The 16583-nt window shown below is 46.6% G+C and overlaps 1 protein-coding gene across 2 annotated transcripts; it reads right to left on the bottom strand.

Moving 5' to 3' along the window:
* Positions 1–5569: 5569 nt before the first annotated feature.
* LOC136517303 (disease resistance protein RGA5-like) lies at positions 5570–10609 on the bottom strand. 2 transcript variants are annotated; one of them, XM_066510852.1, is made up of 4 exons: positions 10311–10609; positions 9490–9557; positions 8542–9377; positions 5570–7860 (listed from the first exon to the last, which is right to left on the bottom strand). In XM_066510852.1, exons 3-4 carry the CDS (start codon positions 9342–9344, stop codon positions 5910–5912), a joined length of 2754 nt encoding a protein of 917 aa, XP_066366949.1. In that variant the 5' UTR covers positions 9345–9377; positions 9490–9557; positions 10311–10609; the 3' UTR covers positions 5570–5909. The 2 variants fall into 2 exon arrangements, with proteins under 2 accessions (XP_066366949.1, XP_066366948.1); XM_066510851.1 differs by lacking the exon at positions 9490–9557 and having other exon boundaries at positions 10311–10608.
* Positions 10610–16583: the final 5974 nt, after the last annotated feature.

Here is a 16583-nt window from a genome sequence, read left to right on the forward strand (position 1 = left end):
GCTGATATGGCCGACGACAAGCTCAAGGCTATGGTCACCAAGGCAGGGGAAGATGCTACGGAGCTTGAACGACTCTGTCCGGCACTCGACATTGCCCGTCAAGAGAGCGTCGACGCTCGACGCGCGCTCGAAAACGAGCAGAAGTTGAAGGAAGAAGCCGAGGGCCTAGCTGCCGCCTTGGTCGGGGATGTTGGCGTGCTCCAGAGGGAGAAGACGGTCCTCGAGGAGCAAGTGAAAGGTGAGGCTCTGGTTACCTTTTTGCTTGACGTTTGTAGTCGGTTTTCTGACACTCTTTGATGTTCGGCTTGGGCAGTCCTATAGAGGCAACTCTCTAAGCTGCGGAGTCAACTCCAGTCAGAGAGCGACGACCATGACACCTTGCGCGCTGCCGTCGGGTTGGTCTTCAATGACCTCGGGAAAGATACGCCTGATCGGAATGAGTAAGATCGCTGAACTCGTCATCACGTCCTTCTGCACACGCCTGATCGGAATGAGCAAGATCGCTGAACTCATAAACTCTTGGATCACGACGGTTAGGAAAGATATGCCTTAGCATCTCAACATCAGTCTCTGTCAGCTCTCCAACAGGGCGATCATCATCAGAATTAAGAGCCCTTGCCATCTCATATGGCTCCAAATCATTCATAATTTCAACACTATTGGAGCCACAGAATCCATCTCCACACTACACTTGCGCAGCAACAGGGGGCACATCCACATTCTTAGGAATGTCTCCTGCAACATAAGTAGAGAAATGAGGAAAGAATGAAAGAAATGGATGTAAGAAAGGGGGTAAGCTCCCAATAACCATGCGGTTAAGACACTTTCTCAGATAATTCTGTGTCAAAGGGATCTCATGAGGAGGATCTGCCACAACAACATGAGTCTAACAAGCATCTCCAACTACCTCATTGGGGGCAGATTGAGCATCAGGAACCGTAGGTGCAACCTCCATATCCATATCAGGTTCCGGGACTGGAGGGTCGAAGTGTGCCTGTTGACCCATTGGTGGGGAAACCCTACGAGGGATGGGTTCAACTAACACCCGATGCACAACCACGTCCAAACATTGCAGCTGGCTCTTCATTGTCGATATCACATAGTTCTCCCACTGATCTACACATCCAATTGGGATCATTCGCCTAAGGATGTTGGGAGGAGAACCTAGGTGCAGTACACCCTCAACTGCAAATGCCATCATCATCATCGCCAAGGCAATGCAGCTCCTCCCGAGCCCTTACAACCATCTCACTAAATGATGGTTTTTCATTGAATAGCATAGGCACGTTTTGCATGTCAACAAACTCAACATATCCATAGCGATCGCTTTCAACGGTGCCTCCATGATAAATGGTCACTAGGTTGTCCATCTATTTCAAACACGTAACGAAACACATGTCCTTTAGTCCAAATTAGACGATAGATAGTACCTAACAAGTACTTTCTAACTGCAAACTAAGTAAATAAGATAATAACTACATACATAGATATAGTGTACTCACTAAATAGCTAGATCATATTTAGTTAACTAAATATATAACTACCTATCTAAGTAGCTATCTAACTATATCTATGTATCTATGTTTGTATCTATCTATATATCTATCTCACTAGATCACTAACTAAGTCAACTACCTGAGTCGTCACATTAACTAGTAGATACCAAATGCCAAAACTACTACACTATAATTAAAGCTAACTAAGTACGCACATTGCAAATTCACAATTTGTACCTGTCCGACGATGGAGTCGTGGATGCCGACGGAGTCGCAGCGGACGTCGGGCGTGGGTCAGGCCGACGAGCCGGGCCGGCGGTGGCACAGCCGGGCGCTGCAGGTGCCGGGGCCGGCGGGGGCGCTGCCGAGGACGGCGGTGACGCGCGGCGGATGCGGGATGCCCGACACTCTGCGTGGCGAGGCTGGCACGATGGGCGTGGTCGAGGTCGGCGGTGGTGGGCGGCACGGCAGACAAGGCCGGGCGCGGGCGGCACAGCGCGGGCACGGCGGGGCGCGGCCAACGCGGCCACGGGCGCGGGCGGCACGTCGGGTGAGACGAGGTTGCGGGGACCGGCGTGGCCGTGGGGCGCGGTGGTCCGGCGCGGGCGCAGGAGGCCGGGGGCGGTAGAGGGCGCGGGCGGCGGCGGTGGTGCGCTGCTCGGGCGAGGCGAGGGAGGTGCGAGAGAGAGAGGGAGAGGAAGAAATAAAGGATTGGGGCCCATACGTAAGATAGGCTTGGCGCTAGTAACCCTAGCGCCGAGCTCGACGCTTGGCTCGGCGCCAGGGTTACTGGCGCCGAGCTGCCTGCCAAGTCACCGCCACGTCTGCTTCGAGCCTAAGAGCTCGGCGCCAGCAATGATGGCGCCGAGCTAAGGGTCCAAATTTTAAAATGTTACCTCCAGGGGCATATTTGTGAATTTTTTTTCAAAAAAAAGAGCTAAAAAATAAAAAATTCGGCGCCGTTTGTGAGTCTTCTTCACTCTCCATCGCGGAGAGGGGTGTTTCCAAAGAGCCGTGTCAGGATTGAGGAGCCGTACTCGGAGATCTGGTGCCGCCCGTGGAAGGGGACAAGGCCGGCAGCGATGGCATCGAGGCTTGTTGCTTCGATAAGCGATGGCATCGAGACCTGCTCCTGCAGCCCTAAATATCGAGGACTGAACCCAAGATGAAGGGCACAGAAGCGCACGACATCGGATTCAGGAGCCTGCACCGCACGACGGCGTCTGGCTCCCTCACATACATTCGGTGAGCGTAGATGGATATGGTAGCTGTGCCAAAATGTGGAGGAAGTTTATAATTGAATTGTGGACATTCACCTATGACTTGGTCCAGACATATCAGTTAAAAACAAATTTGCTCGTCAAGGCATATCTTTTTCCCTCTTGAGCTTTAAAAAGTTTTAGAAACTTACCGTGTGTTTTTTTGGTACTAAATCAATTGATAGCCAAATTTCTAGGTATGCTCTGATTTTGGCGCAATTTTAGGTGAGCAAATTTTGGAACCCAACCAGGCAGCCCAAAATGTGTAGGAAGTTTTCGCCGCTGTATAATTGAATTGTGGACACCAATTGATAGCCAAAAATTCTAGGTATGCTCTGTTTGGCTTGGTAAATTTTGGAACCCAACCAAGCAGCCCAAAATGTGTAGGAAGTTTTCGACACTGTCAGCCTGTTCGGCTCGACTTGTCTCGCTTATTTCAGCTTGTTTCAGGTTATTCTCTCTCACAGAACACTATTGAATCAGCTGAAACCAGCCAGAACCAGTCGGCACACAGTAGTTTTGTGTACCAGCCGAATGGGCTGTGTATAATTGAATTGTGGACATTCACCTATGACTTGGTCCAGACATATCAGTTAAACACAAATTTGCTCCTCTTTTTTAGATGCACGTACACCAAACCATTCACATGGAAATTTCTTATCACACTGAACATTCTGATCAAAGGAGCACGTCCGTAATCCAACACCAGAAGGATGGAGATCAGGCTTTGCGCTAGATCTAAACACAGAATGTACACTTTGAAGAACAACCATAGAACTCATAATAATAGAACAAATCAATCTTATTATGTGAAGATCTGAAGAATCTGTATGGAATCAAATGTTCTCATTTAGCAGACTTCGTACCATAGCTAGGATTTCCAAAAGAAGATGGCATTGATTTCATGGCAAATAAAAGGAATACGGCGAGAATTCGGTTTGGCTGAAGCATGTAAAACATAAAGTAACAATAATATAAAACATATAAAATCAGCATAAGTAAGTTCTATGAATGTAATACAAACAAATAAATTAGAATGCGGTGGAGAGGAAAAAGTTTTTTGTCCAAGATGGTTGTTGGTGCTTGTAGCTAGTAATTCTGCTCTGTTGTCACTACAACCCATGATACAACCTGGGATGGTTAGGATTGGAACTGACTGCATTCTTAACAGCATCCCATGCGGGGTGCTCGGGCTCATAGTTTGCATTTATAAAGTAACCAAGGTCACATCTTACGATAGCAAGACAAGGGAGATGCTGGATGCCGAAATCAAATTCTCCATTGGTGAGAGACCCGGTTTTATCTCTGCTGAACTCGAGATTGAGCTCTGGTAGCTTCGGCATGGCCCCAGCTTCGAACAACCACCCAAACCCACAGTTAATCGAACCAACTCGGAACATTCTCAAGCTAGGAAATCCATGTGCGCCACTGATCTTAACCCGTTGTGCTTCTTGAGAAGAGGATAATCTATCGGCTACTCCAATCATTACCCAGGGACAGAGGCTCGACAGAGCGCTTAAGCGCCCGAGTAAACCATCATCTGCAGGCCCAAGTTGGTCAACATTGAGCCCCAAATGCTGCAGGTTATCAAGTGAGCCGATCCATCTAGGGATCCTCGGGAGCTGAATACCCAATATTTCAAGTCGTTTGAGGCTGATGGGGGTGGGGTTCCATGGCTCCATCACGAAGTTCATGGACTTTTCGTTGGTTCCTGCAGTCAAAGAATTTAGGCTTCCTGTACCAAGTATACACAAGAGATGAGGCCAAATCTTTGGTAAACACATCTGTCCACACCCTCATTATCCGTAAATTTCTTAGCTGACAGAGCTCCTGCATGAAGTTAGGTATCTGACTCCATACTGTGATGTCTTGCAACCTCTGCAAGGCTTGCATGTTCCTGAATCCATCTGGCAAATGCACACCAAAACTAGAAAAATAGATTGACCAACCATGCAAGGCGAAGAATATTTGATGGAAGCTTCTTTATATGAGTAACTCTTAAATTCAGTGTTTGTAAATACTCAGCTCTCCAATTTCTTCAGGAAGCTCATTTATCCATGTTTGACGCAAGCTCAAGTACCTCAGTGCAAATAAACCGCATTGGTGTGCCAGACGGTGGGGCTTGTAGTCCCTCACAGCCTTCTAAATCCAAAGCATGCAAATGCTTCAACTTCTGCAAAGATGGGAGGCTATTAAGACTGCCTGTAAACACTGAAACTGCACCGGCATCAGATTCACCCGGAGCGGTTTTTGGTAGAGTAGTCCCACTTCCTAGAATCGACACCTGGATCCAGGTTTTTGGTAGCAATGTCATCTTCGGACAAGAAGGTGTTGACTGTTGACCGCACGACAGCCTCCCGCACAGTCCGTGAGCGCGAATGGATGATGGCTGTGGCCTGTGGCACGGAGCCACGGACAATCGCCGCGCGGGGCAGAGGAGATGGGGGCCAAGTGCCAGGAAAGCCATGAAATCATCGTGGTACAAATTACACGCCGAGGTCAATCTAATTCAAAATGCAAGTGTCGATTTTGCCGGATGAAATAATCTTGTGCTTTTCTTTATTGGAATGGAAATCCTTGTCAATTTATTTGGCTGCCGCTATTGTTGTGGGTCTCTACTTATTAGGCGGCCCGTTCTCGATGATACGATGAATTTGACCGCCGCGTCCGTCCGGTGCTCATCACAGGAGCCCCGCATGCACCTGCCGAGGATCGTGACCAACATCCGTGCTCGTTGGACGTGCGTGGCAGCAGACAGCGTGATCGAGATGGTGGACTACAAGTGCACGCAGCATTTTGTTGTGTTCATCGACACTTTATAAATCTGGCATCAGAAACTTCACAACACGTACACTCGTTAATACTGGACGGACGGGGTGCATGCTTACACAAAATATATAAATCTGCTACTCTAGGCGTGATATCCGCTACGTGACAAATTACTATAAAAAAATAATACTTACGTCCGACAATCATTCGGGTTGGCTGATAAAACATAAATTAAATAACAATAACATGAACCACATATATAACAACATTACCAATAAATTAGTTATTAATGCAGTGGAGTGCAAAAGGCCTTGTCCGTGATGGTCGCTAGTCTTGGCGTTCGTAGCACTCATTTCTGCTTTGTTGTCCTTACCAACAGGGTAAATTAGATATAACGTAGCTTGGGATGGTTGGGATGGGAGCTGGTCGCTTTCTCCAGGGCAACCCACGCGGGGTTCTCGGGATCAAAATAACATGAACATCCTACGAGAGCAAGACAGGGTAGATGCTGGATGCCAAAATCAAACTCTCCATTGGTGAGAGACCCTGTTTTGCCTTCGTTGAAACTGAGATTGAGCTCATGTAACTTTGGCATGGCTCCACCTTCGAACAACAACCCAAATGCACAGGAGTTTGAACCGACTAGGAACCTTCTCAAGGATGGGAATCCATGTGTGCCGTTGATCTTGACCCGTTGCGTTCCTTGAGAGGAGGACCATCTGTCAGCAACTTCGACCTTTACCCGGAGTAAGAGGTTGGAAAGAGCGTTTAAACTCCCGAGCAATCCAAAGTCTTCCAACCCGAGTTGCTCAACAGAGAGTCTCAAATCCTGGAGGTTATCAAGTGAACCGATCCATCTAGGGACCCTTGGGACCACAATCCGCCAGATTTGAAGTATCTTGAGGCCATGCGGGGTGGAGCTCCATGGCTCCATCACCAATTTCATATGCTCTTCGTGGCAGCAGTTTATAACCAAAGAATTTAGGCATCCCGTACTAAGTGTACACAGAGATGACACCAAATCTTCGCTAACCTCATCATCAAACAATATCTCTAGTATCCGTAGATTTCTTAACTGACGAAGCTCCTGTGCAAAGCTAGGTGACTGATAGCAGACACTGATGGGCCCCACCAACTGCTGCAATGCTTGCATGTTCTTCCCAAATCCATCTGGCAGCCGCACATCGAAATCAAATAATAGAGTGACCAACCGTGAAAGGCGGCCAACACTGGATGACAGCTCTTTTATATGAGTACACCTTATATCTAGTGTTTGTAAATATTGTAGCTCTCCAATTTCTTCAGGAAGCTCATCTATCCATGTGTTACGAAAGTTCAAGTACCTCAATGCAAATAACCTGCCCAGATGTGTCAGATGGTGGGCTTGTAGTCCATTACAGTCTTCTAAATCCAAAACACGCAAATGCTTGAACTTCTGCAGAGAAGGGAGGCTATCAAGACTTCCAGGGAACACCACAACTGAACGGACATGATAATATATTATTTTCTCCCGTGAGCCTACTATGGCATCACTGATCTCATTCCTGTCCTGTAGAGAGAGCCGTCGAATCTTCCTATGTGGATCAACTCTTATGTTAGGAAGGCCAAACAGAGTTACAAAATTCTCTTCCACAGCCTTGGACAGAATGAACTCAAGAATTGTGTCATGGACCCGACAGCAAATCACATCAAAATAACCTGAACCCACTGGCTGAATCAAGCTTCTGTTTATGAGCTCGTTGAAACACCTATCCCCAATCTCATATTGGGTGAACCCATGCTCTTCATGAACGAATCCCTCAGCAATCCATCTCAGTATCAATCGATCCTTTCCAATCTCATAATCTTCTGGGAATATACTTAGATACAGAAGACAACTTCTTAGGTGGGGAGGAAGGTCAAAATAACTCAGTGACAATATTTGTATCATTCTATTGACATCCGAGTGCCTTTCAAGTGCATGACCAAATGAACATTGAACTTTGTTCCATTCATCTACAGTTGGTGCTTTCCCTGCCAACAAGCCAGCTATTGCTATAATTGCCAAAGGCAAACCATCACATTTTTTCAAGATGTCATCACAAACTTCAGAGAGGTCTGATGGGCATCCCTCTTCTGAACCAAATATTCTCTTTAGGAACAACTTTCTCGAGTTCTCGGGATTAAGAGGACGTAATTTATATATGTGACCCCGACGTGAAGAGCAGCAAGATTTAGCTACTTCAGTTTTACGTGTGGTGGTGATTATTCTGCTGGCACAACTATTTTTTATAAGAGCATTCTGAATGGTTTCCCATGATTCGGAATCCCATAAATCATCCACAACAATGAGGTACCTGCCAAATTAGTTAGTGAAGTCTATTAGTAAGGACTAAAATAAAAATTTTTAATACAAATCAAATAATAGAAATCTGTTTTTTTTAGTTGGACCAAATCTCAAATTCATAGCGTAAGGTGAATGTTTAGTTAAAACCTAGGTTTTCTTCCATTCAGGAACAAATACTAATAAAAATAAAATTATATACTTTCCATCAATGCTTTATTATTATATAGGAGACACTAATTTTTATTACTAATCTTATCTTAATGCTAGTAACTTGAGTTTCTTTTAAGACCTTCATGTTACGCCTCACAAAGTGTGCTACAAATAAATAAAAACTGACCCTAGACATCCACAAGGTATTATAATAAAAAAGAAGCTTCAACTACATGGCCTCAGAAAACCTTCAAACCCTAGGTTCGATACTAACCTAACTTGGACCGACCATGACATCCTGGTTAGTCACCACTACAGCTATCCCCTAGTAGTAGGGCCAAAACCAGCCACATGCACCACAGGCTGGTGCCACATGCCACATGCCACATGATAGAAAATTAGAAATAGATGGCATGCCCATACTTACTCCTAAGTCTAAAAATTAGTAGTTCTGGAGCTCTAAAAATATAAAACAAATTAAAAATATGCTTAATCATATAGTGAACGAAGGGTCTATCGGATGATTTGTTTGCTAGCATACCTTTTATGTTGAAGAAAATTGGATATCTTTTTGATAAGATGCTGCATATCTCCGTTGTATTCCTGCCCGCTAAAGTCACGGAGAATAGTTCTCAACACTTCCATAATGTGAGGAGTTTGTGACACTGTTACAAAAGCCTTACATTCAAATTTATCTTTAAGTGACTCATACACTTGATTGGCCAGTGTTGTCTTTCCTAGTCCTCCAAATCCAACAATGGAGACCACCTTCGCCTGATGCTGAGATGAACCATCTTCTATCAACAAGTCGATCAACTCATTCTTTTGTTCATCAATGCCCACAAGCTCAGAAGCATCCTTAAAGATAGCTTGAGCCCGAATATCAATCATATCATGTGAATCCTTGGTGCTCGTCGCACCGGTCCTGTATCTGTGATTCCTGTCTCCCACCTCTTTGATTTGTGTCTTGAATTCTTGTATCGCCTTAGAGATCCGTCTGTGTGCCTTCATCTTGTCCAACAACTTCGTACACTTCTTCATTAGGCTCTTCTTCTTAGTAGATTTGTCATCATCAATACAAATCATAAAGTCATCGACACTGTCCTCGATGTCGTATGACATCTCCCTCACATCTGTCATCCATATCTTGTCTTGGTTGTCAGGATTCTCCTCCTCTGACATCTTCTCGAGGAAGGCATGCATGCAATTAAGTTCATCAGAGAGAGACTTGATCTCCTTGTGCACGTCTTTCATGTTCTTCAACTCATCACCAAGCAAAGTTGCCAGCTTCACAGTGACAGCCTTCAGTGCCCCTGTTGCTGCGCTCACCAGAAAACCTTCCATCTTTGATTTTGATTGCTCTATCCCTCCCGGCCCCTGGTGTGTTGAACAACAGCATGGTTGTCAGAATCGCACAATACTAATATGATCGAACCGAAGCCGAACGATACAGAATCACACTACTGATTGAGTTTTGGTAGAATCGCACATGGAATAGATCCTAGCTAGAATGATCAGAGTCGCACATGGAACAGATCGTGGCTGAGACTTGTTGACCTAAATCAAATATTAGAATTACAGACTTTTATGGGTCCTCAAAGTTAGTCACAGAACTCGATAATTAACTATAATAAAGTATGGATAGTTTGAAAATTAAGATTATAATGTATTTACGAGTAAATATTTTTGAGCTTTACATAGGAGAAAAAATATATCAAAGGTCTATTTTAATTTGATACGGGCTTAATAGAACATTATCGTATTATTAGTGACATTAACTTTTGTCAGGAATGTCATGATCATAATAAGTTATGGTTTTAAAATTTTATAAAAAGATAAAACATAAACAGATAAGTAACATTCACGTTCTCATTTCCTATGAATACTTGTAACTTATTTTCTCCGGTTGCAATACATGAGCATATTTATTATATTATAAAAGAGAAGCGATCCTTTGGTTTGTCTTTTTACTTTCTATAAAAGTGTCCCCTGCCCTTTGTGAACCGTATATATGTGACCTGAATTAACAATTCGTGCTTATATGTGTGTTGCGTTCAGCAACGATATGAAGTCCAATTCTAATAGGTATTAGCTTTCGTTGCAACGTACATACACGTTTGCTAGTACATATAAAGTTGGCTATATAATGTCTCCTATGATTAGAGCCTGCAGAAAAGCATGGCTTAACACTTAACAGACTTGTTATGCACATGGTATATACTACATCGGATCGATTTTTGATAGAATCATATCAAACTTGGATCGCAAAACAGATCCTAGCTACCAAATAAACGTCGATCAGAATCGCACCTGGATCGTGAGCTCGTAGGATCCTGAAAGAAACCTCGGCCACCGAAGGCGTTGACGACGTCTGCCTAGCAGTCAATGAAGGAACAAGCGCTGCCGACCTCTCAGCGGACAGGGCAGCAGGGGATGATGATATGGGCGAACGTGGGAGCGCAAGGACGGACGGGCGGCTGGGTCCTGGTGAGCGCAAGGGCAGGGGATGATGCAGGTCTGGGAGAGCACGGACGAGCGCAATGCTGCTGGTCGCCTGGGCTGCTGGCCGACCTCGGGCTGGTGGAGCGCTCGTGCCGGAGGGTGAGAACGTGTGCGCGTTGCTCTGCATCTGAGAGAGTGGGGAAAGGGAAAGGCAAAACGCGTTGACGCGGAGTCGTCGCCAAGTCTTCTCGTTCTTGATTTTTTTACCTTTTTTTGACGAGAGCGCGGCGGCCTGTAGCACCGAGAAACTTTGGGGTGAAGTGGGTCAGCCTGGCACATTTTAGCCGCAAACCGAACACCGCACCGAACCGCACCGAACCGAACCGAAGTGTCGGTTTTTTCGGTTTTTCGGTTCGGCTTCGGTTTTGGATCCTGGGAACTTCGGTCTTCGGCTACGGTGTCGGTTTTTGAGTCGAATGGAACTGAACAACCGCCGAACCGAAGTTAGCAGCGATCTCCGCTATGCTGGCCTGCTTCTCCGTAATTCTCCGCTTCAACCCAGAGCCCACCAAGGCCCACAACGCACTGCTCTGGGCAGACCTGAGGCCTCTCCGCTCCCGCTCCCGCTCCCGCTCCCGCCGTTCCACCCTTCGCCTCCCCAGCCCCCGCGCCCGGGTCCCCGCCTCCTCCCCTTCTCCACTCAAACCCTAGCCCCGGGCCCTCCTCCTCCCCCTGCGCTAGATGCGGCGTCGACGGCCGAGCCCGCGGGCCTCGCGCTTCTGGAGGCCGCGGAGCTGCCTATCCGAACCCAAAAACCTAGCGACGGCGGCGGCGCGACTGGAAGGCGGCCTGGCAGGATGGGGAAGCGGCAGTGGGCGAGGCGAGGCGCAGTGACGCGACTGCTGCGAGCTGCGGTAGCGCGGGCGCGAGCGCGGCATGCTCGGTGGCTGCGCCGCGCGGCTGCTCCACGGCGCGGGCGCGGGCGCGGCATGCTTGGTGGCTGCGCCACGCGGCTGCTCCACGGCGCGGGCGCGGACGCGGCATGCTTGGTGGCTGCACCGTGCGGCTGCTCCATGGCGCGACAGTGGTGCCGGCGCGAGCAGGGGCGAGCGGGAGCGGCGTGGTGCGCGAGCAGGACGGTCATGCGACCATGGAGATGGACTGATGGAGGTTCGAGCGCTTGCCTCTATTTTCATCGGTTTTTTCGGTCAAAACCAAAAACCGAACTAAAAACCGAAACCGAAGTTGTCGGTTTTTGCTGCTCTGAAGAACCGATCGGGTGTCACTTTCTGAAAACCGAACTTTCTATAAACCGATTAAACCGAACCGAAATCTCGGTTAAAACCGAATGCCCAGGCTGAGAAGTGGGAACAGATGGGGGTGGGTCCGGAGTAGGTTAGTAGCAGTTTTGTTTTTTTTTTTGCGCTCTTTTTTTTGACAAAACTAAGGTCTTCTTGGACGAAGTGAGTGCCTGCACGGCCGGGCCCAACGTTTATTCTGTGGAAACATGGCGTTGCTAGCCACTACTCACTCCGTTCGTAAAAAAAAATCGTTTAGTAGAGTTCTAACTCCAGTCAAAAACAACTTTAACTATATCTTCTTTGAAGAAACGGTTTTTTCTGGCTCCAACTTCACTGTTTAAAAAACGTTTACAAAACTTCTTCTCCGAGTGGTTGAAACAGATGAAATATCTAATATACCCACCTATTTTTTCTTTTTTCTTCCTTCATTTTTTTTCTCTTTATTTTTCTCCCCCGTCCCCTCTCTTCTCTCTACACCCTATCCTAATTTCGCTCTTCCTCACGACACGAACCGCAAACACATCCTCTCTTCGGCCCTTCTTCACGCAATCACATGCATCCTCTCTTCCTCGCTGCCACCCGTCCTCCGGCCCAACCCAACGGCTCAGGCCCGGCCCGGCCCTTGATGGCGGCGCCCATCCGCAGCTGGCCCGTGCCACCCCTCCCCTCACGCACCCCCTCCATTCCCCTCCCAAGACATGTCACCTGCCTCCCTTCCCCACCGTCGCCACCACTGGTGGCCCCTCGCCATCCACGCCGCATGGAGCCTGTGCAAGCTGCGAGAGAGCCGTAGCGTGGGAGGAGAAGGGCACCATGTGGGCCAGCGGCTTCGGCATCAAGCGAAGGAGCTGGTTGAAGCTGTATTTTTCAGCTCCACCACCTCGCGCGGGCCTCTTCAGTGCGATTTCAGGGGATTCCTCGGTGAACCTCTTTTGTGCTGCCCGTTTGGCAGATGGGGTCAAAAAATTGCTTTGGGAGCGGCTGTAGAAGCGCTACCAAACGGCCCCTAAGTATCGATTCTAGCTTGTTAAGTTTGTCTTAAACTAAAAACATCTTTAGGAGTTTTGTAAAACAGCTCTCTATTTTAATATTTTAGCGAAATAAGAAAAAGTGTTATCTAACAGTTTGGTAAAAGAGCTTCTTATTAAAACTAAAAATTTGTGAAATATTCTCTCCAACTCGTAAGTTTCCGCAGTCGAGAGAAACTCCGTATCCTCCACCCTTCGGTGTTTTCCTTGAGAGATTGGAGTAAATTGGATGCATGACTAAGTTTAGAAATAAACGATTTTATATGTATTACATTAAAAATGGTTTGGACCGACCAGCGTCTCCGGGCCGCTCGTCCTGGCCCGTTTTTGTGCTGCGTGCGGAAAAGGCGCTGCCATGGCCTCGCAACTGCGGGGAAACCCGACGGGCACAACGCAGCAAAGAAGATGCTGCCCCCGGGCGCGCGACACCTCACTCTAGAGACATCGCCCTCTTCTGCTCATTGCATACCATCATCACGTCTAGTACGCTCGTCCTCGATCGTCTGGTGCTTCATCGTCTATCGTCGCGTCGCGCCTCATGCATGCCGTGCGGTGACAAGCAGCAGGTCATCACAGCTGCTACAGTATGGGCCATCTCGGTGAGGGGTGGTAGATCCAGGCCATGAGGCCAGATCTGCCCGTCGGCTGCCAAAAACCGCCAGAGCCGACTGCCCATGGATGCAGGAGAAGGAGAGGGCAGGGGACGCGCCAGCCCAGTACGAGGGCGGCAGGTGTGGCAGAACCACATAATCTAATGCCTCCTAGGAGTACTTGTCCTCCATTAGACACTAAGTACTCAAGGGAAGACGCTAAATTACGCAGTTCCGTCGAGCCCACCCCAAGGGAGAACCCAAAAATCCACTTTTTTCCATCAGGATCACAAATGAGAGAATAAAGCTTACATCATTCTTAACCATTTCTTACATCACTGGCAGTGGTTGCAAGGAAGGACTGAGCGAAAAGCTTGCTCAAAAGAAAAAGCTAGGCGAGCTAAAGTACACCGAGTGGTGGTACCAATGGCTAAGCCAGGCCCTGCTTATAATGGCAGAGCGGTTAGTGGTCCTAGCGCAGTCCACCAAGGTCCCTGCGTGGGCCACTTCAAATGAATCTGTTGGGGACCGTGATGCCTAAGAGAGGGGGGTGAATTAGGCAACTTAAAAATCTAACTCTAAACTATGGCATCTTTTTATAACCTTAGCAAAACCTATGCAAAAGATAAATTATCTAAATGTGCAACTATGGTTTTGCTAGTGTGTTACTATCTCTACCGCAAAAGGAGTGCTGCAATCAATGTAAATGCGGAAGCTAAAGAGCAAGTTAGAGATATGCAAACTCCCATCGATGACTCCGGTATTTTTACTGAGGTATCGAGAAGCAAGCAAGCTTCCCCCAGTCCTCGTTGGAGCCCCTCGCAAGGAATCCCTCGCAAGGGCCAAGCTCCCAGTCGGGTAACTCCGTGGATAGCCTCGGGCCTTCCCCATGCGCAAGTAGGTCTCCGACGTGCCTTCCGGCAAGCCTCTCCTGGATGCTCCCCGCCGTCTTCACTATCAAGCTTCCGGCCGAAACGCTGCGGGCCTTATTCCCTCTGGTACACGGTGGCGGCCACACCACAAACGCGGTTGGTGTGATCTCGCAAGACTACAAGCCCCTCCGATGTACAACAATGGTGCACGCAAGCACCGAGTGGTAAGAGGTATGCAAACCTCACTAAACACTAGGCCTAAACCTAGAGCAAACGCATAAGCGGTGGTCTAATCAACCTAAGCACTTCGCAAAGCACCTACGCTAATCACCTAATGAAACACTAAGCACTATGCAAGTGGAGATCACTAAAATGGTGTATCAACACCCTAGATATGTTTCCTCAGCTCCACACAACTCAAATGACCGGTTGGGGGTCTATTTATAAGCCCCATTGAGAAAGTAGCCGTTGGGGACGAAATCCCGCTTTTCTGCTACTGACCGGACTCTGACCAGCGTTCGGTCAGCACTGAGACTCCATTTTTCTTGCAATGAGACTACTGCACACATGATAAGCTTGAAAAGGTGTTAGTCTCAAAGCATCCAACTTGTAGAGTAACCTCCCCCGAAATTTGTGCACACAAGTGTGGGATACTTGTAGAAGTCGTGCACATTAATTTTAGAATCAATAATACCACTTGAAAGATGACATCTCATGAATGTGAGAATCATTTTTGAAGATGATATTCGGGAGAAATTATCTACATTTTGGACTTTGGCACATATTAGATGAATAATCAAAAGACAAGCTATGTGACGTGCTCCTAAACAATTTTAAACCATGTAGATTTGCTCCAAGGGTTAAGAATGAAACTGAGCAAGCCTACCATAAGATATACCTAGTGTATGCATGACAAAAGATATAAGCATGCAAATGCAAACATAGGCATGAAAAGTAACTAGATGCTTAAAGATACCAATTTATAAGAAATACCACTTGTAGGAAATGCAAATTGATACTACTTGAAGGAAATTGAATCTAGTTACCTAACATGGGAAGGGGAATTTGGGTCCATAGTATTCATAACCCACTTGGCAACAATTTTGTCCATCATGATGCACCCCATGAAATACACCTATACTTTGCCAAGTCTCCAAATTCTCCGAAGTCCATTGGACTTCTCACTTCCCTTTCGGGATCCAAACCTTCTTGGTGCTTTTCATGTTGGAAATGATTTCCTTTGGCACCCAAAAGTGTTTGACCCCATTGTTGACTTGCTTTTTCACCTTGGTGGGCACCACCTTATCATTTTTCTTCTTCTTTAACAAGTATGGTGTGGAGGCCTTCTTGTCCACCTTGTTGGTGTAGGTGTTGGAGAGCTTGCTTGTTTGCTTCTTCTCTTTCTTCTTTGCTCCTCCCCCATTCTTCACCTTGCACTCATAGGACTTGTGACCTTCCTTGCTCCTCCCCCATTCTTCACCTTGCACTCATAGGACTTGTGACCTTCCTCGTGGTACACGTAGCAAACCATGGTTTGTTCTTCATCAAGCTTCTTCACTCCCTTGACAGTGTTATCTTGATGAAGTTGGGCTTGCTTCGTCTTGCCTTTCAATTGAGTCAAGTCCTTGGTGAGGCGAGCTACTTCTTGCTTGAGTTGCTCATTCTCCTTTGCAACCTCTTGTGTGAATGTATCTACAATAACTTTCTCAACACAAACTTGGTTGCACAAAGATGAGTCTAAACATAAGTCATTACAAGAAGTAGAAGCATCCTTTTTATGCATGTTAAAGATAGAGCTTTTCTTTTTAGATGCCTTGGTGGGGGTTGTACCGACAGCTTCAAGATTAGCAACTTTATTAGTTAGATCATCACAATGTTTGCACACGGTTTCTATTTTAGCAAGCAAACTTTTATAAGCATCTTGTGATCTAACTAACTTTTATTTTAATTTTTCATTTTTCTTTACAAATTGCTCATCATTGATTGTGCATGCATTTGTTGTTGCACTAGCCTCAAGTTGCTCAATTTTAGTAGATAGTTCAACATTGAGATTAGCAAAGTTCTCATATTGTTCAAGCAAAGTTTTGTATGCTTCTTGTGAACTATCTAGCTTTTCTTTTAATTTTTCGATCTTCTTTTGTTGACTAGTGCAAACTTTAGCATAATTAAGATTTTGTTGCACAATTTCATCATAAGAAGGCATTTCATCATCACTATCACTCTCACTAGAGGATGAGCATTTGTTACCCCGTGCCATAAGGTACATACGAGAAGAGCTTGATGATGAGTGCTTGCGGCCTCACCTCTTGTGATGGTGTTCTTCTTCACTTGAAGAATCATCCCATGACCT

Source organism: Miscanthus floridulus, chromosome 17 (genome assembly GCF_019320115.1).
Source record: "Miscanthus floridulus cultivar M001 chromosome 17, ASM1932011v1, whole genome shotgun sequence".
Lineage (NCBI taxonomy): Eukaryota > Viridiplantae > Streptophyta > Magnoliopsida > Poales > Poaceae > Miscanthus > Miscanthus floridulus.

What these genes read in the sequence shown, in the direction of transcription:
- LOC136517303 (XM_066510852.1), bottom strand. Translation starts at nt 9,344, where the DNA reads ATGGAAGGTTTTCTGGTGAGCGCAGCAACAGGGGCACTGAAGGCTGTC. An exon ending in AATTTTCTTCAACATAAAAG is followed by an intron (nt 7,861 to 8,541) that starts GTATGCTAGCAA and finishes CTAATTTGGCAG; the next exon opens with GTACCTCATTGTTGTGGATG.